Source organism: Protopterus annectens, chromosome 13.part0 (genome assembly GCF_019279795.1).
Source record: "Protopterus annectens isolate FY-2018-M chromosome 13.part0, PAN1.0, whole genome shotgun sequence".
Taxonomy (NCBI): Eukaryota; Metazoa; Chordata; order Ceratodontiformes; family Protopteridae; genus Protopterus; species Protopterus annectens.
In genome coordinates, this window is record NC_056747.1 from 611929346 (window position 1) to 611956271 (window position 26926).

The 26926-nt window shown below is 39.7% G+C and overlaps 1 protein-coding gene across 2 annotated transcripts in view; it reads left to right on the forward strand.

The window, feature by feature from the left end:
- TRIM37 (tripartite motif containing 37) overlaps window positions 1–26926 on the forward strand; it is a 2575817-nt gene that overhangs the window by 2256251 nt on the left and 292640 nt on the right. For both annotated transcript variants that reach the window (XM_044054277.1, XM_044054276.1), the window contains exon 24: window positions 15354–15494. In XM_044054277.1, coding sequence (XP_043910212.1) covers window positions 15354–15494 — 141 coding nt within the window. The remainder of the gene's footprint in view (window positions 1–15353; window positions 15495–26926) is intronic.

A 26926-nucleotide genomic window follows, 5' to 3' on the forward strand; every position in this document is an offset into this window, starting at 1 on the left:
GAGCAGCCCATTCTTGTGTCCACTGTGGCTGTTCAGAGATCTGCTTCAGATGGGAAGGGGGAGCCCCATGTGGTTATCTCTGAGGAACTGATTTTCCTCAAATTTTAGTTAGAAAGGAAGTATTCTGTTCTCTGATAGAAGTCCATTAGGGCTCCAATCCACTGTATTTTGTTCAGGCACACTTCCCATCAAAGCAATAACAGAAGACCAGAATTGCTTCTTTCCATCATGTTTTAATAGATCTGCAGAAAGAATGGCAAGACTTTACTCAGTCTGATGAGGAAGATCACGATTCAGATGGTGATTCTGTAGTGTATTCCTCACAAAATCATTCTTCTTTAGCTATGACTTCTGTTGAAGATGATACCTTGTCTCCTGACTCTCCTTTGGGGTAGCTGTCTTTCTGAGATACAGTGGTCAAAATGATGCAGCTTTTTAAATGGGAAGGTACCAAGATCACTGATGTACAATAGAGATACTGTGTGCTTTTGGACAGGAGTGCTCTAAAGCCATCTGCTATAGGCCCTACTAGATGCCTTCTCTGAATCCAGAATCTCAACCTCCTACTCTTAAGAAAGCAGATGGGTCTTATAAGATACCTGAACATCAAATGTTTATTTATAAAAATCCCTCTTCTGATCTGCTGTGATTTCCTTCTCTGCAGAAAACCTCACTAAACTATTGCCCTCCTGTAATGTGTTACCTGCACATAAGGATAGGAGGGTCATAGACTAGTATGATAAGAAGGTTTACACCTCTGCCACTTTGGCTTTTTAGAGCTGTTGGCTATCGGACCCATATGACAAGGTACCTTTTATCTATAATTTCTAACCTGGGGGGGGGGGGAATAAATTAATGCTACATCAGAGTCAGACAATAAGATCTTTTGCCCTAGCTACTTAATTCTGCCTCTCAGGTGGCCAGGCACTCCATCATTTGCAGTTATTTTCATAGTTAAGGCATCATTACTTACCAGAAGATGCCAAGGCCAAGCTGTTAGATTCTACACTGGATAAACAATATATTTATGAATCTGCAGCTATGGATCTGTTTAAGACCTTACAGGAAACTGAGAAAGTTATGCAGGACTTGAAAGCAGATTTTCCTTTCACCAGTGCCTTAATTTCATTGGAATTACCCTGATAAACCTGGACTCATAAGAGGAGATTTCAACAGAAATCAGGACAAGATAACAAGGGATATAAGTCTTTCTTTCTTGATAAACTTGCAACTTTATGAATACCCCCCCCCCCCCGCTTACACACCCATTACACTTGGCCAGGTTTCCCTATCCCAAAGAGACTGACTTTCTCTCTCTCTGTCTCATGCACACACTTTCAGCCTAGAAGGAACTCTGTGGTGAGTTCTTTCTGTTGGAAAAAAGAAGTACAGACTGTCTTGGACATCTCCCCCCCCTCCCCGAATCTCTCAATCACCTCAAAATAATTTCCCTCTAATTCTTCCTCTTTTACAGGACCTCCTATAAAAGGGAACTATTAAGACAGTTCCCCCCTCTCAGTATGGCAGGGTTTTTTTTACTCCAGGATGTTTCTAGTCCCAAGAAAAGAGGGGTCGTTTAAATCAATTCTGGATCTGTCCTTTCAAACCATCTTTCAGAATGTCCCTGTGCCCTATTGTCCTTCTTCAGGCCTGTCTTGCATTTTTGGACTTGAAGGATGCTTACCTTCACATCCCCAACCGTCCTGTTTTCAGGAAATACTTAGTTTTTCTGTTTCTTCATCATATTTTCAATTTTCTGTTTTACCCTTTGGTCTTTCTTTTACTCCAAGGGTATTCAGAAAGTGTCTCACTCATGTCATAGCCTTCTGAAGACTTCAGGGATATCAAATATTCATTTGTTTGGATGATTTACTACTCCAATCTCCTCCTGAAAACTTTCTTATAAAAGATTTTGATTTCACAATGAACCACCTTCTCATTCTAAGATTCACTTTGAACCTAAAAAAGTCTGTTTTGACTCCTTCACTTGACCTTCCTAGGGTGCAAGATAGACACCCTCAGAATGACAGCTTTTCTTTCCTTCAGACAGAGTTCTATCCAAACCTCCTTCTTTTGCAAATGCCCTCGGCAAGAGAGTTTTTGAGAGCCTTGGGGTTCATGGCATCAATCATTACTATGCTTCCTTATGCCAGACTCCATTCGAGGACGCTACCATGATATTTCAAGTCTAGCTGACTTCAGCAGTTCCACCTGTTAGAATTTCAGATTCCCTCTCTTGCCCTGCATCAAGAAGGAGATAGTCTGGTGGTTTGGCCAGTTTTCCCTCTACATTTTTTAATGTAGTTCACTACTCTTTCTTTTTTTTATTTATCTGTGAGACCATTGACATTTAAAGGCATTACAGAAAGGATCACTGCATTAAAAAATTATCATTCCCACCTTTTGTGTATAACATGTATTTGTTAAATGTCTAGTTCCAGCTTTTGTGTTAAATGCATACACTGTTTGACAGGTTGAACTTTTATACCATTGTTTCTTACCATATCCATTTAAGCATATGTCACATCTTACAAAACTTTTTTGTTTTATTGAAAGTCCTCGAAGAAAAAAAAAACAAACACATGCCCAATACCCCCTAAAACCTATTAACAATACTAACACACAAAACTATGTAATCTTCAAATACTGAAGTTTTACCCTCCCAATAGGAAAAAGTCCCAAACTGACAGCCACACTCATAGCTAGTTTCCCCCCAATGTGAGAATGCCCTTTCTGGTTCCTCCACCTTGCCAGGAGCTCTACACAGATCCTTTTGACATTACCTAGGGAGCCTGTTCCAACAACATCAAGGCTCATGAGGTATGGTCTACCAAGGAGAGGAAGTGTCCCATAGTTGAACCATGTCCTTCAGACCCCCTCAGGATATTAACAGACCACACCACAGTCATGTAACATATAAATAAGCAAGGACAGCATCCCAGGATGCTGTCTAAATAGTGTGAAACATGACCTATCAGGGCCTCTGGAATTATTATTTAACTGCAGCCTCCATACAAGCTTCGTGCTTCATGAATGGAGAACAGCAGCAGTCATCCCTCTGCACAAAGGTGGGCTCTCTACAGACCCTGGAAACTACAGACCTATAAGTCTCACTAGTCTTATATGTATAGCCATGGAAAGAATTATCATGGCTATGATTAATAGTGATATAGTAAATTTCCCACACTGGACCCAACCCAGTTTGATTTCGTCAAAGGCAGATCATGCTTACTTAACCTGGTGGACTTCTCTGAAAAGGTAAGCAGAGTAATGGATGAGGGCAAAATGGTTCACACTTCCTACCTTGACCTGGCTAAGGCATTTGACACAATACCTTACTCAGGCATTGTTGATAAACTCAGGAGGTTAGGTACAAACTCGTATGTCACCCGGTGGATAGCCAGCTGGCTCACAGACAGGACCCAGAAGGTTAGAATTGGGCTTGGACTGCTGATTTTTGGCATTTACTTCTCTCAAGTCAAGGCCAATGTCAGTGGTCTCTGTCTGACTACATTTGCAGTTGATTGTAAATTAGGAGCTGTCATTGAATCCCACCCTGATACAAATGTTCTCCAGGAGGGGCTGACACAGACAAACAACTGGTGTCTAAAACTAAGTGCCAAGAAATGCATAATAGTATCTTTCAGGAAGTCATCGCCCCTGATAACTATCATATTGACAACAATTCCCTTAGAGTTGACCCAGTAGTCAGGGACTTAAGGACACACACAGACAGTAATGTAGCTTTTGACTATCACGTGTCTACAGTAGTCAGGAAATCATTCTGTTTTGTGGAGCTTATAAACAAAGGTATGGCATCTAAGTCCAAGGAAGCCATTGTTCCACTTTATTCAGCATTCATCAGACCTATCATTGAGTACAGTGCTTCCTTTGGTATGTATGCAGTCAGGCGTATCCAACAATTGGAATGTCCGCAGAGGTTTCTCACTAAAAGAATACAGGGGAAAAGTAAAACGTCTTATGCAGACTGCCTCAAGGGCCCTATCTCTGTATTCTGTCTCCTACAGGCTTTTGAGGGGAGATCTATGCCTGGCGTACAGGCCATTGTCAGACTCCACTCTGATGGATCTCTTGCATATTCAGAAAACAAACAGCACCGGAATTACCCGTTCTAAAGACTTAAACCTTGCATGGGATAGTACCTGCTGGGGAGACAGGTATGTATCCTAGAGACTACCCTATCTATGGAACAGGCTCCCCATCCATGTGAAGCAAAGTTCATCCCTAACCAAATTCAAGTGCAACTTGGACAGTTGGATGGGAAACATGAAATTCATCCCTGGTTTGGCACTTAGGTCGCTAATGGACACAGGCATCCTGTAAATGGTTCATCTCCCTGGCCCCTGCTTGTAAATGTTTCATCTCCCAAGCCCCTGCTTACACTTATCAAGGGTATCTGAACTTGTCAGAGATTTGGGATACATGGCTAGGCTTAAAATGGCCCTTCTGGTTGTTAACCTAGTAAACACCTATGAACCTATGAGGCATCGAGTCATGCCATCTTTACAGATTGGTCTTTATGGCATGGGAGATTGCTATTCAACACAGCCTTGTTTTTTTGACATTTTCCATTCATTCAGAAAGTAGGAGACTCGTGAATTCTAAACAGGGGGATCTTCCTGGATGTTGTCCAGACAGTGGGGTATTCCGCAGAAAGGCCTTTTTGCCTCCACATACAACAGACAGCTAAACTTCTTCTGTTCAGGGATCCTTACACTTGGACATGGAAGACAGATGCCATGTCTTTTTCTTGGAAGGGAAGGTTCCTCTATGCTTTCACTGTCCTTCCTATTTTTCCAAGAACCCTCCACAGAATTATGAAGGACAAGCGAAAAATCATGTTGGTGCCTCCCTTTTGGTCCATACAGCACTGGATGTTCATCGTGTTTCACTGCTGCAGTCATTACACTTGGGTTATCCTGCCATCAGGCAGTCCCGCAGTCAGCCAAAGTTCCAAAGTCTTGGTCCGGCGTCGGTTGCTGTCGCTTCTTCCCTGACGTCAGTGCACCAGGGGTATATAAGATGCAGCCGACGCCATTTTCTTCAGTCTTTCTTGCCGTGCGGTGCCCGAAGCAAAAGCAGTTCGCAAGTGTCGGTCGGCCGACTCCTGAGATTTTGAATTTGAATCTCAAAACCAAAGTCTTCAATAAAGCTAAGTACCATGTTGGGGAAACTTTTTCTTGCCTCAGACCGATGTCAGTAAAAGTTAATAATTGTATTTCTTGTGGGAAGCAAATACCTCATAAGGATGTTCATTCTTACTGTATTCCATGCCTAGGCCCAGACCACGATGTCACTAGTTGTCGGTTTTGTGCTAGATTTAACAAGCGCACTATTAAATGTCGATTTGACTTTGCTCGCCATTACTTTGGCTGAAGGTTCAATTATACCATGCCGTTGGAACAACCGACGACCAGAATTCACAAAAAACGCAAAGACAAGGATAAGGACAGGCATCCAAGGTCCAAAACTGACGAAGCCTCTTCTAGGCCAGTCGCCGGTTCTCCGGTTCTCAGTGAGGTGCTTTCGCAGCCCCTGACACCCGCTACCTCAGAGCCACAGGCCGCCTCTGACTCCCATGTGGAGATGTCTAGGCCTCTGGAAACTCAAGGTATTGGGCCTACGGAAACTAACCCCTCAGAATGGTCCGGAGCCGCTGAGCAGGCATCAGCTTCTGACGGTGTTTTCAGGCCTTCACAGCTTACCATTAAAACAATAACCAAGTCTAAAACTCCATTAAAGACAAAGAAGCAAGTACAGCATTCACCTGGACAGGCCTCCATGCCTAAAAAACAGATGCTCAAAATGGCTGAAGACCTAATTACTCTGATCAGGGGTTCCCATCCCCCTCCTGATAAAAGGCCTAGGCAGGATACAGACTATGATTCCTCTGACCAGGTTTCCATTTCTTCTGATTCCTCTTCAGACCAGGAATACTCTTTGCCCCCCTATGAGGACTCTGATGCTGAAGAATCTATCCCTTCGGCCTCTCCTCCTGAGGATTACTATTTTGGGGAAACTTTACATACCATGAGGGAGCATTTCCATTGGGAGGGCCAGGATTATTCAGAATCCAAGAAAAGGCTCAGAGACTTTCTTTTGTTGCCTCAGCACAGGCCCCTTGCTATTCCGCCAGTGTTAGATATTGTGGATGACGTGTTCTCTGAATCCATTTTAAATCCTGATTCTTTGCCCCCTGCTCCAGTCAAGCCAGACAGGTACTACAGAGTCCCTGACTCTCACAAATTTCTTTATAAAAACCCTGTCGCTGACCCAGAAATTATTTCCCAGGGTCCCAAAGGGGTAAAGGCTTCCACGGCTAAAAATCCAGTTTCCTCTGACTGGGATTCTAGAGCATTAGACAGATGGGGGAAGAAAGTTCACACTTCTACAACTTTAGCAGTAAGGGCTTTAAATTGCCAGTTTCACATGCTTAAATACCAACAATATTTAATGTCTCTGTTAAAGCAGAAAATGCTTACAAGTTCAGAACATCCTGACTATAAGGAAATGCAGGATTTATTGCATGCAGCTGAACAAGTGGGAAAACATACTCTGCAATGTGGTTTTGATTCGTTAGAGGCTTCTTGTAGAGCAGCAGTTACAGGATCTGTGATTCGAAGGCATGATGCTTGGTTAAAAGAACAAGTTTTACCTGATCATGTTAAGGCAAAACTATTGGATGCTCCTTTACAGCAGGATATTTTATTTGGTGTTAAGGCAGAAGAGGTATTAAAGAAAATGGAGGATAAGGCAAAATCTATGCAAACAGTCAAGGATTTCTTACAGGTACAGCCACCTCGATTTAGCAGAAATTGACCTTCAAAAAACTGGTCCTTTCCAGTGTCAGACAGACCACAAAGAGGCAGATACAGACGCCCAAGAGGCAGATCTCAGCCCCAATGCTCTTACAGACCACGGGTGCTTCAACCCCAAAAGGAGGGGAAGACAAGTCACAACCTTATAGGAAACAGTCCCAATGACTTCCCCATTCAAATGCCAAACACTTACCTTTTGACAGCTTCCTTAGCGGGAAAACTAGCACTTTTTTCACAAAATTAGCATATAATCACCCAAGACAAATGGGTTCTGAATATTGTGTCTCAAGGTTACAGGTTCCACTTCCACACTCTACCAAGGCCAAAAGGAATGCCAGACCTGCCACAAAATCAATGGGCAGAGGCAGAAAAACAAATTACAGCCCTCATGGACATGAGAGCTATTCAAAAAGTGCCACAACAGGAACAAGGACAAAGATTTTACTCAAGACTTTTCCTGGTCCCCAGAAAGGACAAAGCCTGGAGACCCATACTGGACTTTTCTACTCTAAATACTTACCTGGATGTTCCGAATTTCAAAAATGTTGACACTACAGCAGCTTCTTCCCATGCTGGGCAAGAAGGCTTGGCTTGTTACTTTGGACCTTAAAGAGGCATACCTGCATGTCCCTATCAGACAAAATTGCAGAAGATAACTCAGATTCATAGCTGGCTCAATGCATTACCAATTCTCTGCACTGCCCTTTGGCTTATCTACTGCACCCAGGGTCTTCACAAAATGCCTGGCACCAGTAATTGCATTTTGCAGACAAAGAGGAATTCAAATATATCCCTACTTGGACGACTGCCTTATTCAAGCAGAGAGCAAGGACATTCTTCTAAAGCATCTGGCATTTGTAAAAAGATTGCTAATTTGCCTAGGGTACACAGTAAACGAAAAGAAGTCAAAACTAGTGCCCTCACAAGAGATCATATTCCTGGGTGCCAGCTTAAATACAATGGCCCAGATGGCTTATCTCACGCCAGACAAGCAAGGACAACTCACTCAGTACTTTCAATTGATGGCAACAAAGTCCCAACTCCCTGCAAAAAAAATTCTGCAGGCCTTGGGGTTCATGGCATCCTGCATACCACTAATACCATATGCCAGACTGCATATGAGGAAATTACAATGGTACCTAAAAAGTGTTTGGACTCAACGCTGTCACAGTTTGGAAACAGTAATACCACTTATTCCTTGCCTACAACAGGAGTTTCGATGGTGGGCACAGGCATGTCACCACAACAAGGGACAGCCTTTCACTCTACCCACAGCCAGGCAGACACTAACAACAGATGCTTCGGATTACGCCTGGGGAGCACACATGGCAGGAAAATGTATTCAGGGCAAGTGGGCTACAGACCAAATGCATCTTCACATCAATCAAAAAGATATGCTAGCTGCACAAAATGCCCTAACAGCTTTCAAGGATCTACTGCATCCAGGACAATTATTGTTAAAGACAGACAACACCACAGTTATGTGGTACATAAACAAGCAAGGGGGCGCTCATTCCTATCCCCTCTGCAGACAAGCCATGACCTTGTGGAACACAGCTCTAACCTATCAAGTTCATCTGCAAGCACAGTTCCTGCCAGGAAAGAAAAATACTCTGGCAGACAACTTAAGCAGAAACATCATGGATCCTCACGAGTGGAAGTTAAATCCACAAGTATTCAGCATGATAACACAAAAATGGGGGAGCCCAGACATAGATCTTTTTGCCTTCCCAGTGAATAGCTAACTACAGAAATTCTGCACAAGGACTTACCACACACAAGCATGGAAAGTGGATGCTCTCTCGTTCAGCTGGAAAAACCTAAAAGTTTATGCCTTCCCACCACTGCCTCTCCTTTCAAAGGTACTCCTAAAAGCCAGACAAGAAAAGCCAAAAATGATCCTGATTGCCCCAGACCGGCCACGCCAGCACATGTACCCAATCTTAAAGAACTTAGCTCAAGGCCCACCATGGATTTTACATCAAATTCCTCATCTTCTGACTCAACAATACAATCAGATCCTGCACAGCCAGCTCAAAACCTTAAACCTGGCTGCATGGCAAATTCCTTAGTCAACCAGACAACACCTCTCTCTAAAGCTGTTATGGATGTCATTTTGGAGGCCAGGAGGCCTAGCAACAGGAAATCCTATTCAGAAAAGTGGAAGAGATTCTGTGCCTGGAGCCAGGCTCAAAGCTTTGATCCTCTTGTCCCAAATATTCCTCAGATATTACAATACTTAACTGAGATGTTGGACAAAGGCCTATCCTTTTCATCCATTAAGATCCACGCCTCTGCCATCTCAGCTCGTTACAACACAGATCCTCCTATCTTCTCTCATCTATTGCTAAAACAGTACCTCAGAGGGGCTAAAAACATAAGACCGCCCCGGAGAGCACCAACACCAACTTGGGGCCTCAATTTTGTCTTGGAAAAACTAACTTTACCTCCTTTTGAGCCAGCCATTTCAGCAGAATTAAAATGTGTCATGGAAAACTGCTCTGCTTCTGGCAATAACCTCAGCACAAAGAGTCTCAGAGTTACAGACACTAATGGCAGTGGAGCCTTTCATCATTTTTCACCAAGACAGGGTTTCTTTAAGAACAAACCCTTCATTTATGCCAAAGGTGGTATCTAGTGTGTCTCTTAACCAAACTATTCACTTGCCAACTTTTTATCCAAATCCCCAGAATCAAGGGGAGAGACTTCTGCATTCATTGGACATACATAGGCAGTTACGTTTCTACTTGGACAAAACAAAAGCTTTCAAGAAAACTGAGCAACTGTTTGTAGCACATGCTCCAGGATCACAGGGAAAGGCAATTTCAAAACAGACCATTTCAAAGTGGATAGGACACTGTATCCATTTCTATTAAACACAGCATGGGAAAACTGTACCTAGCAGCAATAGGCCACAATCCACCAGGGCAACAGCCACTTCAACTGCCTACCTTAGAGGAGTACCTACCAAAGATATCTTGGAAGTTGCAACTTGGAGTTCACTGCACACCTTTAACAAACATCATCACTTGCCTCTTTATTCTAAATCCAGAGCTGGCTTTGCCACTGCAGTGCTACAGGGCCTCATAGCCACCCCAAATCCTCTATAGAACCAGCCATCCTACCTCAGCTTTGGGATTCAACCCAAGTGTAATGACTGCAGAAGTGAAACACGATGAACATAGTACAGTTTTGTACCTACCATAAATGTAGATGTTCGAGTGTATTCACTGCTGCAGTCTAGGTTACCCTCCCTCCATCCCCTTTTTCTTAGCTGGGACTTATCTATACCATTCTACCCTATACTACCTATGTGGTGTATTTGCTGTTTACTGAAGGTTTTGGTTTTATTTTTTATGTATGTTTTATTAGCAGTATGTATTGCCTACCTATTTAGGGGCACCTGACATCTGGGGCAAGAAAAACTGAAGAAAATGGCGTTGGCTGCATCTTATATACCCCTGGCGTACTGACGTCAGGGAAGAAGCGACAGCAACCGACGCCGGACCAAGACTTTGGAACTCTGGCCGACTGCGGGGACCGCCTGACGGTAGGATAACCCAAGTGTAATGACTGCAGCAGTGAATACACTCGAACATCTACATTTATGGTAGGTACAAAACTGTACTTTCCCCTTTCTCTTCATTTAGCCCAAGGGCAATTATCATAAGTTACTTAAGAAGATGGATCTGCTCACACAGAACAAGGGCTGTCTGTCATTCACCTTCACTTCCAAACTGTACAATTAACTTTTTCGAGTTTGCTTCCTTTCAGGCAGCACTTTTCTGATGATATGCTCTAGGTTTTACAGTAGGCTAGAAAACCAGCTACTAGATTGCATTTCAAAACGGAAGATATTTTTCTTGTGGTGCAAAAAAAGAACCAGGGCCTTTTCACATGAGAATCCCCACTGTTACCTTTTGTTTGCATGATTTGCTCAACTCCGGCCTGTCAGACTTTTCTGTGATAGCTCATTTTTGGCAACCATACCTACTTACCTGCCTTTAGAGCCACCCCTTTCCACACATTTTGACATCAATTTTTGAAAGGTGTCTTATGCATTAGGCCACCAAGGAAGCCTATTCCTACTCCTCGCTGCGATCTGAGCTATGTTCTGAAAAAGCTGACCCTATTGGCTTTTGAGCCTCCTGCCAGCTCTTAAAGCTTTACACATGGAAAACGGTTTTGTTAGAGGCCCTTACTTCTGCTACAAGAGTTTCTGGGCTGCATGTTTTGATGGCTGTTCCTCCCTTCCTGGTTTTCCACAAAGGTAGGTTTACATTTAAAAGCAATCCTTCCTTCATGCCTAAGGTGGTTAATGAGTTATCATTGAAGCAGTCCTTCAGTCTCCCCTCCTCCTTTCCTTCTCCACAAACCAGAGGGAAGAATTATTCATTCATTCTATGTGCATAGGCAGCTTAGACTTTACCTGAACAAGACTGTGGATATTTGGAATTCAAGCCAGTTCTTTGTGCCTTTTCAAGGCAAGAAATTGGGGTTGACTGATTATGAGCAAGACATTTCTTCCTGGATTTCCAAAGGCATTCCCTTGTGCCCCTTTCATGAAAAACAACTTCCAGCTGTCTCAAGGCTCATGTACAGTTAGCTTCTCTTCTTTTTCCCAAACACCCAAGGACTTGCAGTGTGAGGAAGGTGCTAAGGCTGTGTGGTATACTGGCCAGCTATACAACTACCCTTGGCAGGATATCCCATTAGTTAGTAATACTATAACAGTGACATTTAGTAATACTGCAACAGTGATCTGTAAGACATCTACTGTTATGATAGATTCTTACACAACTCTATTTTTTTCTTACTGCACATATATGTATCTATATAGAATAAACACACACACATACATATATATATATATATATATATATATATATATATATATATATATATATCTGTGTATGATTCTATGGTTTCTGCTTATACTGTCTGTTAAATGTGCTGGTTATGCAGATTCTACAATGTTTACAACTTTTATGCAGTTAAAAATATTAGATCAAGGTAAAAATAGAAGATTAACCTTATGCCTTTGTATGGAAGCATTATTCCGTTTAAAGAGTTTAACTTTGTTGATGTAACTTTATAATCGTTTCTGTCCTGATGGTTGATTCATGCTCATTCCTTATTTTACTGTCTTTGTGCCCAAAACTTTGCAAACAAAATGAATCAAATTAATGCTGTAACAGTTCTTCACAACCCAGACATCCTAGCAAATACTGAAACTTGTCTGAACCCAGATAACCCCTTTCTCTACTGCTTTCTTCATGGGTATAGCTATTTACTTGACTGTAGACCAGATAATACTAAAGGAGGTGTTATCCAAATGCTAATCAAGTCTCACTTAAATGTCATACTTATAAAATAAGCCTCACCCACATCAAAATTTCAACCAAATAGGCTTCTAGCCAAAATTGCATTACCCTGTACTACAAATGTTAATTTAGCTGTAATAACATACCTAACCCTTTCCTCAAAACAGAACTTTAAAGATGTGATTCAGTCAATTTTGTCTGACAATGAGAAAAATATAATTATTCTAGGTGACTTTAGTAACATGTTAAATCATTAATTTAAAGGTAGTAGACTACCTCACTGAACAACTGATGCAACTAGTCAAGCAACCTACCACACCCAATATTTTGACCAAAAGCAACTCCTTCATTGATCTAATCATTTCTAATATCCCAAACACTATATCCAATATCACAATTCACTCACCCTCATTTAGCTATCATTACCTTATTAGTTTCTCGATTTTATGCCCATCTCCCAAAACAAAACCAAAATGACACTCCTAGAGATCTAAAATCACTGCCAGCATTGCAAATCTATTTTCAACTCTCTCGTCCCATGACTGGAAATATGTTCTAGACACCACGGATCCTTATACATTATCCCTTTACTGAAAGAAATACAGCTGAATGGTCCCTCCAGATATAAACAACCTGCATCCATGGTTCATATACCACTGCCATGGCTTTATTATTACACCCTTGTCAATACCATGCCTGATTATGGAAATGTGCCATAGGAAAACCACTGCCCAAAACAGCCCACACTCCCATCTCATTATCACTTCGTTTTACATCCTCCCAACCCTGTGCAAAATTTTAGAGAACATTGTCTAGCATCAGCTCAGAATATAATACTAAATAACATCATCTTTCACATAAACAGCATGCCTTTTGGTCAGAGAGGAGCCATGTGGTCTTTCACCAATGAAATTCTGAAGTCATTGGACAAACGCATGTTCCCTGGTACAATTTTTATAGACCTCACCAGAGTCTTTGACTTGTCAGCCAGTCCTCTCTTATAATCCAACATTCAGAACTAGACATTAGCCTTGATGCTTTCCCTTGGTTTGAAAGTTATCTTACTAACCACTATTTCTCAGTAAATTATAACTCCTGTTCGTTTCTCTCCTCTTCACTACTCAAAGGTGTATGTTAAGAATCTTTTTTTCTTCCCCTCATTCTATGTTTACATGAATAAACTTCCACTTGATCTTCCTTACCTTCTTATCGTCCTATACACACAGATAGCATAGTCCTCTACAGCTCCAATATTTCATGACTACCTTACGTCAAGAATTGCAGTCTGACGTCATTTGCCTCAGTGAGTCGATTACTACTAAAAACAACATACTAAATTCATCCAAAACTAAATGCATGTCTTTTGATGCTAAACAAAAACTCATCAGATCCTAGTAAAATTTAACATTCTATGATCACAATAACCATCCCTTACAGCAAGTCTTCTCTTTCAGTCATCTTTGTTGATGGTTAGACTCCTCACGCAACATCCACCTGTATCTTGATAATGCCTGTAAAAATAAATAATAATCCCCTACTTTTCTAGGTGCAAAAAAATCCTCCTTTCTCTCATACTCCAACAGATCCACAGTAGGAAAAAGATTTTTACTCCCATAACTTAAATACACCCTCCCTATTATAAAAGCGGACTCTACTAAAAACTCCATAGCTATTCAAACAGCAGGAAACAAAATATGTAGATTTATTACACACTCCCCCAAGAAATGAATACCACTGTAGAACACTAAAAAGGTAAACTGGCTTCTAATTAACAAAAAAGCATATGTGTTCCTCAGATCACAACTGTTCAAACTCCTACATGAGCATACTCTCTCTCCTTTAACCTCAGAACTAATAAGACATCAGTTTTGATGATGCCATTAGTGGATGGTGAAAGCGCTAAGTTCGTGGAGCTACTGTAAAACCTACTGGAAGTGTGCTTTGGCTCGTGTTTTTCAACTTCTGTTCTTTTTATTGGTTTATTCACCCTTTGGGCGATTTGTTTTGTGTTTGTAATTTTTCAACATTAATGTCTCTCTGTTCACCAAAAGCCATTGGTGCTGCCTTGAAACATGTTTCATATTGTCTTTAACTGTTGCTGCTTTCCTAAAACTGTTTTAGTAAGGTCAAAGATTTAAAGCTTACTTCAAAGGGCCAACTTCACATGATATTACTAAGGAAATATAATAATCTCTTTGTACAAAAACTACATAATTAAAACAAAGTTTCTTTTATTACAATGATGATCTTGGGTTCTTCATCCAACCATTGCATATATTTAAATTGTACCACATTTTTCTGTGATATAGAAAGTATATGCTTTTGTGATACACCATTTCCCTCTAACCTTATATGTAGTTGCTTAATAATATTTTTTACATTGTAAGGGCGCATAGCGCCATTACATTATTCATCTGTATTCCTTCTAGTTGCGTAACAGCCGTAAAAAAGGAAATACCCTTTTTTAGTTATTGTATGTGACTTCAGAGTTGCAATAATTACATAGGTGATATGGGGATGCAGGGAGGCTTACATCTCGACAGAGATTTGACATGTGGGACTTATGTTTGTACTGCTTTTTAGGATTGTGTAATTCAACATATTGATCATCAGGATTCTGATCAAGGAAATGCAGTTCACTGTATGCCATTGCATATTCCATAATTTTTACGTTATCAAGCCCTTTGATTATACCGTGTTGCTTTTGTTTTGTTCTGTTCTATCTAGTAAATGCATTCCCTACACATGTGCTTAGTAATGTAGCTTTATATCTGCTACTGGGTATTTTTCCCCTTCCAGACAGTATAACGGTTCTGTGCGTAATCGTATAGTGCACTTTCCTTAAGTATATATGCTAGAGTGGTATATCCTACAGACTGTACTAGACAGCCCTTTTAGGTACTGGAACCCTCCCTCCAAAAATATCCTGTCTTTTGTTTGTTAGGTTTCAGAAAGTAGAATGGGTGCCATTGACTGTTTTGCTATGCTAAGCCAATCAGTTTTAAGTGACAGTAATGTTGCAACATTTTAAGGTAAGAATAGATGGGATCTTAGAGGTGAACGATATTCATATAGATTTTTATTATAGGAAAAGTTGACATGACAATGTTTGAGGGAAAGTATTGTAAATCTTACTGATTTCCTGAAATACTCCAAATCCACTCTGTTGTTCAATTTTTTTTTCTTGTAGCGAGTTGTCAGAAGCATGTTGTCCACTTGCTTGCAGACGTCAGTAGTGACAGTGAGATAGAATGTGATACAGACAATGAACAGGATGATTCCAGCCCAAATGACTGGTGCAGTTCAAGAGAAGCCCCTTCTCATATAGAAGGTAAGAATTTGCATTTGGTTATGGACTAATGAAGTAATAACATTAAAACTGTTTCTTTAGAATTAAGCTCAAATGTTCAGTGGAAGATTAAGATTATTTATACGCATAAAATATATAACGCGGTGTGCCTATTTAGTCTTTAATTTCATTGACAGGCTGAATTGTAGAATTTTCTGCTTTAACATTTCTGTTTAGATACTAGCGATCTGCTTTAAAATGCATGTTGTTGCATTCATGATTGGGATTTGGAAAGAGCAGTTTGCCCAAGCTCCCTTTTGAGATGTGAGCAAGCTAGTGTAATTTATCTTCAGTTATTTTGAAACAGATGTGTAATCTACAAGCTGCTGAGCGATAAAAAAGGTGTTGCAGTTTTACAAACGTAAAGAAACACCAACAGTACCACAGCTAGGAGATGTATTTAAGTAGAACAGTACAAACAGTACACAGGTTAGCGTTTTCAGGAATCAACCCCTTCATCAGACGTCTGATGAAGGGGTTGATCCCTGAAAGCGCTAACCTGTGTACTGTTTGTACTGTTCTACTTAAATAAATCTCCTAGCTGTGGTACTGTCAGTCTTTCTTTATGTTTGTAGTTCCTTATTTTCCACTGACAGTTTTGTGCCTAGAGAGGACTCTGTGCATCCATGTGTTGCAGTTTTAAAAGGTGAAGATTTTGTGGTTTGAGTGAGACCATTATTCATTCAATTTGTACTACATTAATTTATCAACTATAATAATTTTCAGTCGCTTTTTTGTGTGTGAATGTATTCATATATTATATATATATATATATATATATATATATATATATATATATATATATAAATGTGTATACATTTATTACTCAGTTTGTAAATAGGAGTTCAGAGCTTAAGAGGCATAATGCTAATCAAGTAAAAGAGAATAGAAAAGATGATGTTTATTTTGTCACCACTCACAGTTTAAGTTCTGAGGTGACCAAGTGGGTTAAGTATTATTGGGAATATATAATTTCTTTGAAAGATGTTTCACAATGGGTTAACAAGTCAGCTAAAATATATTGTAATGTAGTGTAGGCAGAAATATAAAACAAAACTTTTTTGTTAAAGGTAGATTTATAAGTCCCCCTTTGAATCTTGTACAAAATCCCACTGTATATGGAACCAAACCGTGTGGGAAATGTAAGGTGTGTGAACATGTAGTTGTGAGCTGTACAAATATAAATGGTTTAAAATTTAATGTGAAAGGAAGTTTTAATTGTAAAACTGAGGGCATTATTTATGCCCTCAGATGCCCATGCAACAAGTTCTATGTGGGTGAAAGCAAGAGTTCATTTAAGGCAAGATTAAGAGAGCATATGAGGGATATTATAAAAAATGAAAAAGAGAGTTCAGTTGAAGAACATTTTAATGCAGTACATGGAGGTGAATTGACAGGGCTACAGGCCACTATTTTAGAAAATGTTAAATGTTGTATGAGATTGGGAATATAAAACAATTGTACAAGGAATCTGTGTATATTTTAAAATGTAATTATTTCCTTCTGGTTTAAATATGGAGTGCAACTGGAGGTTTTTTGTACATTAATTGATTTTTATTAGTTAATTGTTTTTTAATTGTGTAATTGAAATGTAATTAATGTTGGGGTTTGTAAATATAGGCAGGCATTTGCACGGTTGATTTTACTCTTTGAAGGCAGTTTGCCGAGACGGCAAGTGCAATAAACATTTGTGGATACTGGTCTTTGGGGGGGGGGGGGGTTCTATTTGCTCTTTTAATTGTGGTTTTTCTGAATATTTTTTTGTTTGTTTCTGACCTTTGATCTCCAAGATTCTGTATTGTACAACAAGAAGCCATTCAGTTTGAGTCTTTTTCCTTAGCAGAGTCTGTGGACAATGACCAGCTCTGCTCCTAATGTCCTGGAGGAGGATGAAACAGTGGAAGGTTAATAGAAGAATATTTGCTTGCTTGTTAGTTTCTTCTTACGGATGCTTGCTTCCATAGACAGTCTACTTATTCTAAAGACACCTCTGTTCTTTCAAGAGGACCAATTATTCAGTATCCTTTATCTCTTCCATGAGAGAAGGTCATAGGCTACTCAGATTTCTCCTGGATAAAGTACAGAATTACCTGTTTGGAGTGCCAAGATCTACCAAATTTCAGACTTAAATGGGCCCTACTTGTGCTTCTGCTATTAATTCATCATAAATGATGTCTGAGTATATTCCTTTCTCCATAAAGTGGTTAATAAAAACTCTTCCTCTCTAAAAGGTTCTCATTTGTAGTGAAGCGCCTCATTCTCTGCCACTCCTGTGTTTCAAATGATGCAAGAGACAAAAGTTATCTAAAATGTTTGTGACCTTTTTCCTGGTAGACAATCAAGGAGAATTAGATCTCTGGGGTTGGGGGGTGGGGTATTCTCTATTTGCCTGGCATGTGAGAATCAGCAGTCAGCCAGCTTGTAAAGTTTCACAGCACCTTCTACATGCCCAAATCTGTTAGCTCAAGATGGGATTACTAAAAGGAACGGTTTAGATGCCAAGCCCTTCAGAGCATTTCTGCCTCAGAAAAGAGCACTCCTGTGTGGGCTTTCAATATTGACTGTGGGCTAACTCTGTTCCATTGTTGAGCAGATAAGTTCCCCTTGGGGAAGAAGACTTCCACATTGCTTTTAAAGATGTTTAAACTTGCATTTTTTTCTGAAAAGAAAGTACTTCAAAGCTAAGGAAAAGTATTTTTCTTAACTGCCTTGTGGCTTTTATGCACTTTTAAATGGTAAAACACTTTTTCACTTTTGAGGCTAAACAGTATTTATTTTACTTTATGGGGCTGAGAAAGTATTTAAAGTAGTTTTTACTGTGTTTTTGTGGAAAAAGGTTACTTTTTTATTACTTTCCTGTTGTGCCTTTTGCCAACTATTGCTGTTAAGCTTCTCTGAGAAACAAGCACCTTTTTTGGCTTGACCATGAAACCAAGTACTGGTCCCTTTGTCAAACCTTCTTCCAGCCAAAAAAAGGAAAAAGTTAAAGAAGCAGTCTTTGCCATCACAGAAAGCTAGTAATTAGCACACCTGCAGGTGAGTGAGTGGCTGATTCTGCTGTGGCCAAAGCTCATTCCTCTAACCCACTCATCTTTTCTTCAGATCTTTCTAGTATTGTCTATACAGCCACCATGGACCAGAGGTTAGTCATATCCTCTGCAGATGTTGAGGTCCCCTCAGTGAGCAAGTGAGAGTCATTCTTGTTGGTCATGGGATTAGGGGCAGGAAGTGTTCCCTATTTAGCCAGAATACAGTCTCCATCCTTGGGGAAGCTGTTGTTAGCAATACCAGGTCTGTTTGCCCTAACCGTTCTGTCATTAAGTGAGAGAAAACTAAACATTTAACTTCTCCTGTGTCAGTGTCTCTGGGTAGGAGTAATTTATTCAACTTAGCTTATGGTCTTTTGCACGCTGTTGGCCCTTCTTGTAAGGTGATGTTTGGTAAAAGAAGAAGAGATTCCTTTTTCTCTGAAAGATTCAGGCAGTGGAATCTGTATGGGAATGTGAAAGGACAGATGCAGGTTTTTCTTCTCGGGTTTCTGATTCAGATTCTGAAGAGAGTATGGTATTTCAATCTGCCTGTGAGGGATTCACTTTCTGTGAAACTGTTTCGTGAATGAACCAGTGTTTTCAGTGGGAGAACACTTATGAATTGCTACAGCTGGAATTTCCAGAACCCTTGCTCATCTTCCTAGTGTTGTCAGCATTGGAGGATATGTTTGCCACAGCTTGTGGTTTCCCTGACAGCCAAACTGCTTGCTGCCAAGAAATCAGACGGAATGTAAGAAGTTTCTCAGTCTTTCGAGTTTTTGTACACTAATCACAGAGCTGCCCCAGCAACAATATGTTTAGCTAATCCAGCTGCTGCCAAGCATTTTGTTCATTCTTATCCTTCTGATAAGGATGGTAAAGCTCTATTGATAAGTTTGGGGAAAAGTGTATGCTTCTGAAACTTTGATTATTAGAATTCTGAATTGTCAGACTCGCATGTTAAAGTTTATACCAACTAATTGTGAAAGTATGGGGAATGTTTTTGCTGCAGTTTCCTCATATGAGGAAAATCTGCTTTCTGCAATCTGTTTGCTATAACAGAAATTGCTAAATTCGCTACAAATCAGTCTCAAAGATCTCACCACTGTACTGCATTAATGCAGCTAAACTGGCTTAGAGGTCCCTCATCTCCTTACCCTGACTCAGCTAGTAACCACCCACACGGTCATATACAAACCTGATAACTGCCCAGCCCTTTCAGATCTAGTCCAACTCTATAGTAACCTAATATCCCTTAGATCTGCTGACAAAATATTGTTAAAAGTTAGCCCAAAACACCTATGTCATCTAACTACTCTAAATTCAAAGAAAAAGATCACAGAAACGCTCAATCAATTCCTTCACTTTATTACAGCAACAGCAAAACTTTTGGGTTTCCCGTTCTTCAGTGCTAGAACACTGACAAAGGGGAAACACGAAAGCTTTGATGTTGCTGTAATAAAGTGGAGGAATTGATTGAGCGTTTCTGTGATCCTTTCTTTTGAATTTGGTACTGCATTTTGTATTGGACTCAGTCTACCACAGTGAAGTATTTTTGCTGTTGCATCTAACTATTCTCCCATACCATAGCCAAGCACTGGAACTCTCTTCCCCAGCATATTCTCACCATCAATAACACACTAGCATTTAAACAAACCCTAAAAGAATACTTCTGTAAACATAGGCTCTGCTCCTGTATAAGCCCAGGCTGAACACCTCTACCTGCAAATGTCTATATCCTCCTCCTCCCTTCCTTTCTCAGTATCTCCTGGCTTTTTTGAATCATTTCTTCCAAAAGAATGGTTGAAAAGAATGATGTATGGAAAACTGATATTGTTTGAAATGTCTGACGATTATAATTTTCTAAATATCTTTAATATATCTAACTTTGTTACTCCTTATTTTAACACTACACTAAGAACTTTTTTTTGTATTTCTTTACGTCCTATAATTATTGTAACTTGTATATGTCATTTGTAAATGCTATTTGTAAACTACCTTGGAGCTTTTCTCCATGGGTCTCTGCTGAAAATGGGCTTCTTGCCCAGCTGGACACCACCCGGTTAACAAATGAAATAAATAAAATAAGCAAATAAATATTTTTCTGTTTCTGATGTCTCTACTCATTGTGTCTGAAGTATATTTATGAATCTGTAGATACTGCTTCCAGGGCTGTTGCCACTGGTACTGTTTTGAGAAGGCTTGCTTAGTTGTGTTCGTAGAACCTTCCAGAAGATGTCAAAATGAACTTTTGAATTTTCCTTTGGATAAAGATTCAGGTTTTGGAGCTACTGCAAAGGTTATCAAAAAATGTGACGTCGGAGATGAGCTAATTCAGGGAATTTCTCAGATTTTTCAACCCTCCTTCACTAAATTTTCCAAGGTATTTTTTGCTTCCTTGTACAGTTTTGTCAAGAAAGAAAATAAACTCAGCAGTAAGCAGGCATTTTGGAAACGGTGTCAGGAAGGTTCCAAAAAGAATGCTGGAACCCCTAGAGCAAAGGACAGACAAGCAAGGCAGAAAAGTTGTATAAGGGACCTTGATACTCTCCTCCGGCAGTCTCTTGCCCCATCCAGAAAGTCTGAATCTCAATTTCTCTCTCTCTGGCAACAGATTGTTTCAGAGAAATGGGTTCTGAATGTCATCCATATAGGATACAGATGGCAGTGGGAGGGAATTCCTCATTATCTGCCTGATTTAAACCTTTCTGTTCCCTCCTGTCCTGTATCTTTTGCTGACTGGTTAATAGAAGCAATTCTTCCTTCTCATTTGTAAAAAAAAAAAAAAAGGTTTTATTCAAGAAAGTTTTTAGTACCAAAGAAAGAGAGGAAATTCCTGGAGACCAGTTCGGAATCTTTCTTGCCTGAATCAGTTTGTGATAGTTCCCAGGTTTAAAATGCTTTCAATTCATAACCTCTCACCCCTTCTTCCTCATTTGAGTTATTTTAATAACCTTAGAGTTTAAAGATGCATATCATCACATTCCTATTCATCTAGATTTCATTAATTACCTAACATTTTGTGTTTCTGGATCACATTATTAGTTCTCTGCCTTACCTTTTGGGTTATCTGCTGCTCCAAGGGTATCCACAAAGTTTCTAGTTCCTATCATAGTCCATTGCAGGTATCCACATTTTTTCATATTTAGACAACTTCCTATCTTTGCAGAGTCTTTTTCAGTGTGTCAGGAATCTTTCACTTGGGTAAGAGATCCACCCACTAAACAGGCTGTGATTCCAAGAGAACATTCAAAAGTCTTTTTTAACTCTGCCACACAGGGCTGTATTTCTGGGGTGCCTGCTAGATACTTCAGTACAAACAGCATTTCATCCACACGAAAAACAGATCTATATTTAGATTCATTCCAGGGGGTTTCCGCTTAGACTTCTGTCACAGAATACCTCAGGACTCTCTGTCTCATGACATCCATGATTTTCATGATCTCTTGCAAGACTCCATGTAAGAAATATCCAATTGTGACAGAAGTCTCTTTGGTCCCAACATCAAACACCTGTTGTTTTTTGAAATTCCAGTTATGGGTTTTGTGAAAAGAGAAATCACTTGTTTGAAAAATCAAATATCCCTGAGTCCAGGTCTCCCATTCTTCTCTCATGCTCCAAAGCAGTCATTCACTACAGACATCAAATACTTTGTTTGGGAAGAAGTATCAGTGGGAAATAAAATACAAGATCTCTACTACAAGAAGAATAATCAAACTCATATAAACATAAAAGAGATTCTAGCTCTTATAAAGACTCTCAACTCTCTGAATCATCTGTCGTCCCCTGTAGTCACAGACAATACAGTAATGAAGTACTGCATAAGAAAGGGAGAACCAGGTCTTACCCACTTTGCAGACTAGCTATGTTAGCATGAGATATAGCTTTACAGCACAATCTCACTCTGTAGGCATCTTGCATTCTTTTACAAAATTTTGTGGCAGACGAGCTGAGCAAGACCAAGGCAGACACTCACAAATGGAAACTGAATCAGGGGGTCTTCCAAGATTTGATCTGTCTGTGGAGAATTCCTCAGGTAATCAATCAACTTGCAAAATTCAATTTTTGGATTCCAATTAAGGCCTGGAAGACAAATGCTTTTTTCTTTTCCTTGGACAGGAATGTTCCTGTACGCTTTTCCACCCTTTCCAGTAATATTCAGGGTACTTTTAAAGATTCAGTAGAAATCCCCAAAGTTCATTATAGTGACTCCCCCCATCTGGCCCAGGCAACCGTGGGTCTCCTGTCTTTTGGAATTGGCCAGAGTCATTTATCACAAGCTGGATTTACTCACACAAGAACAGTGGTGTTTGATACATTCTGACGCCAGACAACTAAAACTGACTGCCTGGATTGCCAATGAAGGTAATAAAACATGTTTCTATAAAATTATATTGAAGCAAATGGAAAAGGTTCATTAGTTTGTGCAAACAAAATAACCAGCACCCACTCAGGGCTAATATTTCTCTGGTTTTACATTATTTGTGTGAGTTACTGTTCTATGACCTGTATTACTGCTCTGTCAAGGTTCATTTGTTGGCCAATTCAGTTTGTTTGTCAATGGATCCCTCTCTTTCAATGCATTCTCATGTGAACATGTTTTTGAAAGGGGTGGTACATAAGAAGCCTCCTAGCAAATGGTGGCGTCTTCTTGGGAGCTTAGCAAACATTAGCTTCTCCAACATAAAATCAATTTTAACAAGCTCATCTGGCTGACTTGAGGTTCTTAACATGGAAAACAGTTTTGCTGATTGATCTCTCTTCTGCAAGAAGAGTATCAACCTTATCTAATTTTTCCTAGACAGGGTTTCTTTGAGAAATAATCTTTTCTCTTATTACTAAAGTGGTATCTGAGTTCACTCTAAGCCAGACTGTCCATCTCCTTGTTTTCTTTCCAGAACCTAAAAATGAGGGAGAAAGGGATACTTCATACCCTGAATGTCCACAGACAACGCTGGTACTATATTGACAGCAGAATCTTTCAGAACATCTGAACAGTTGTTCCGAACATAGTTTGGCTTAAGAAAATGGGACAACCTATGTCAAAACAGATTAGTTCCAAATGGTTGTATCAGGCTGTTACCTTTTATTATTCACACCACAGCAAAACTATTCCAGACAGGGTCAGGGCACACTCTACCAGGGCTTTGGCTTCATCTATGGCTTTTTAGAAAAGGTTGGACTGTAGAAGTATTATATAGGCAGCAACTTGGTCCTCTGTGAATACTTTTACAAAGCACTATAAACTAGATTCCTTTTCCAGGGCTAGGGCAGACGTTGCTAGGACCATTCTCCAGGGGTTTCTGGACCCTTCCCCTTACACCTCCCAGTTATTCTATGCTATGGTAATCTACCCATATAGCTTAGTATACTGCAACAGTAATCCATATGATGAGTGTGGTACAATTGTATAGGTAAACTTACCATAACAGTAGATGTTCAAGTGATCACTCCTGTAGTTGCTTCTCAGTCCCTGCCTCCATTCCCCTTGTTTTGGGTGTGGAAATGTATATTTTTCTTAGCAGTGTTCTTTCAGGGCTTAACATCTTTCTCTACATAGGCATGAAAGCTCTGAAAGGCTTTGCACCCAACGGATCAGAAGTTCTGAAAACTTTTGTTTTGTCAAGGTAGCACTGAATTGTCTGTGAGCATCCAAGGTATGAATTATCCTTTCTCACTCATTTTTAGGTTCTGGAAAGAAAACAGGGAGATGGATAGTTTGACGTAAAGCAAACTCTGATACCACTTTAGATATAAAAGAAGAATCAGTTCTCAAAGAAACCCTGCCTCTGTAAAAATATTGAATAGGGTTGACCAACCATAAGATCTTTCAACTTGGATACTCTTCTTGCAGAGGACAGAGCAATCATCAAAATTGTTTTCCATGTTAAGAAGCGCAAGTCAGCCAGATAAGCAGAAGCTGACCAACTGTTTGGCCGCATGGAAGGTGCCCTGAAGCTTTGAAAGCTCTCTAGTTGTTATATCCAATGGAAGAAGTAACCCATATAGCTTAGACTACAGCAGCAGTGATCATTCAAATATATGTTGTTATAGTAAGTTTACTTGCACATTTGTACTTTATAATCTTCATACATTGAAGGAAGTCCTGTCCTTGATTGCTTTCATGACAAGATCAAATCAGGGCTTATCCAAAGCTTTGTTTAGTCTTCTGCCACCAACACTGCCTTTTTGTATTCTTTTTGTGGCTTAACAGATATGTTAAGGGTATCTGGTATCCAACAGAGTTTCAGCAGAAGGCACTAAATGTCTGTTTCTCTGAAGCCCAGGTTCATTGGTAAGTACTAGGCTGGTTGCCCTTTTCGGCCATTTAAGCTTAGCCAATTTCCCTTTCAAAGGTGACAAACCCTGTACTTTGTGTCTGTGAGGTAAATAAATTAGCTGTTATACCAGGGACTTCCAAAATGGCTGCACATTGAGTAGCAGCTTAACTCTTGCTCTCCCAGTGTGAAAACAGAAACTCAACAGAGCAGGCCAGTAGACTTTTGTATTTATGGATATATTTCAGTAACTGGCTAGTACGTGTACTGCCTGGATACCAGGAAAAAAGAAATACAGAGCACCTGGAAAACAAAATCAGCTACAAAAAGTGAGGAAGAAACAGTGACCGGGGAAAGTTCTGCAGCTGTTCAGCAAAAAGCAATACAACCTCCAGACATGACTTCCAGTTACCTACAGGAAGATACAAGACACCTGCACACAGACCAGGTTAAAATAAATGAAACAGTGATGGAATATTTCAACACAAACAACAAATGGCTGGAAAAAATTGAAGTTTTAAACAAATATTCAGATGAGGTGATAAAGCTGCAAAAAACAGAGGTTGAAATGAAAAAAAGGCTGGCTGAATGTGAGACTGCTAAGGAAGAGCTGTTTCAAAAAATAATAGAATTAAAGGACAGAGCACATAGGGAAAACATGAGATGTTCAGCTATACCAGAGAAACTGGAAGAAACAGGCTGCACTCATTTTGTGAAAGCACAAATAAGCAGCTGGACTGGTATTCCACAGCAGGAGTTGTTAGTTGAAAGGGCACATTGCGTCTGTGTTCCAAACATGGCTATGAGAAAGCAACTTAGACATTTAATAGTAAAGATGCAATTCTAGCAGCCCAATGAGTTGATTCTGATAAAACTGTGACAGAAGGGCAACATACTGAAAGTGGGAGACAGCAGTGTGTTTGTGGAGAATGTCTACTCATACACCAGGCAGAAGAGGAGGAGTAAATTCATTCCACTATTTAAGGAATGTCAAGACACAGGTATGATATTCAAACTGCTGTACCCAGCTGTCTTCCGGTTATTCTTTCCTGAAGGGACAAAATCATTTTTTGATGAAGTACAGGCTAAGGAAGAAGTAGCAAAGTTTGTACAACAAAAGTGAGCTGTGAAACAGAAATAGATTCTGCTTCTTGTTCTGGTAATAAAGAACAGAGAGAGAGAGTATCTCTGAAACCTTTTCCACTATTTCAACAGAAAATGTTGGTGTGAAGGAAGGGAAGGGAGCATGAGAATTGACTAGAGTAGTCAATAGTACGTTGGAAATGAAGCAGAGACAGGATTTGGGAGATGGAGATGAACTGTAATAAAATCAGTGGTATTACAGTGCAATAATTGTATTTGTGAAAAATGACAGAACATGAAAATCTAAAAATATTGGGCTTTCTCAGAATTTGCTGGACTTGTGGCAGACTCTAAAGTATATGCCCTACTTCATGTCATTAATGTTCAGAAAAATGCTTTGGGGAGAAGAGAGGAGAGAAAGTTAACTCTTAAGTAAAAAAAAAAAGATATTTTTTCTTAATAGTACTATTTTTGTGATGTATGGTTTTCTTTGTATGCTATAACATAAAGTGTTCTCAGTTATTTTTAAATGTAATGGCTATTGTAAATAGGTGATGTTGTTCTTTTTTCCCCTTTCTTTCTCCCTTGTGTTTGTCTTCTTGTTCAGGTTTAAGAAATGTAGGCACTGCAGTGTAAAAATCCTGGTTAAAAAAATGAGACAAAAGAAGAATTTAATATGTTTTTCTCCTCCTTGTATGGGGAAATAATGGGATAAGTGACCTTAGATTGATTTAGTAACAAGTTTTAAGAGAAAGCATGTAAATAAAAATGAATATTGAGGCTTTTTTCAAGCAAATTAATGTTATGCTTAGTAGCAATTCTATATCTGACCCTCATGTCTCCACGGACGCAATTTGATAAAGAGAAATTGACTGTCTGGTTTTCATGTTTCCATTGAGACAGCCTGATAAAGAGAAATTGGTACAGTCTGGTGGAGAGAGATTGACTGGTAAAAAAGAAAAGAGAAACTGGCTAGGAAATAATGTTCTCTGAAACCATTCAATGGTTTTCCCAGCAGGGAGAG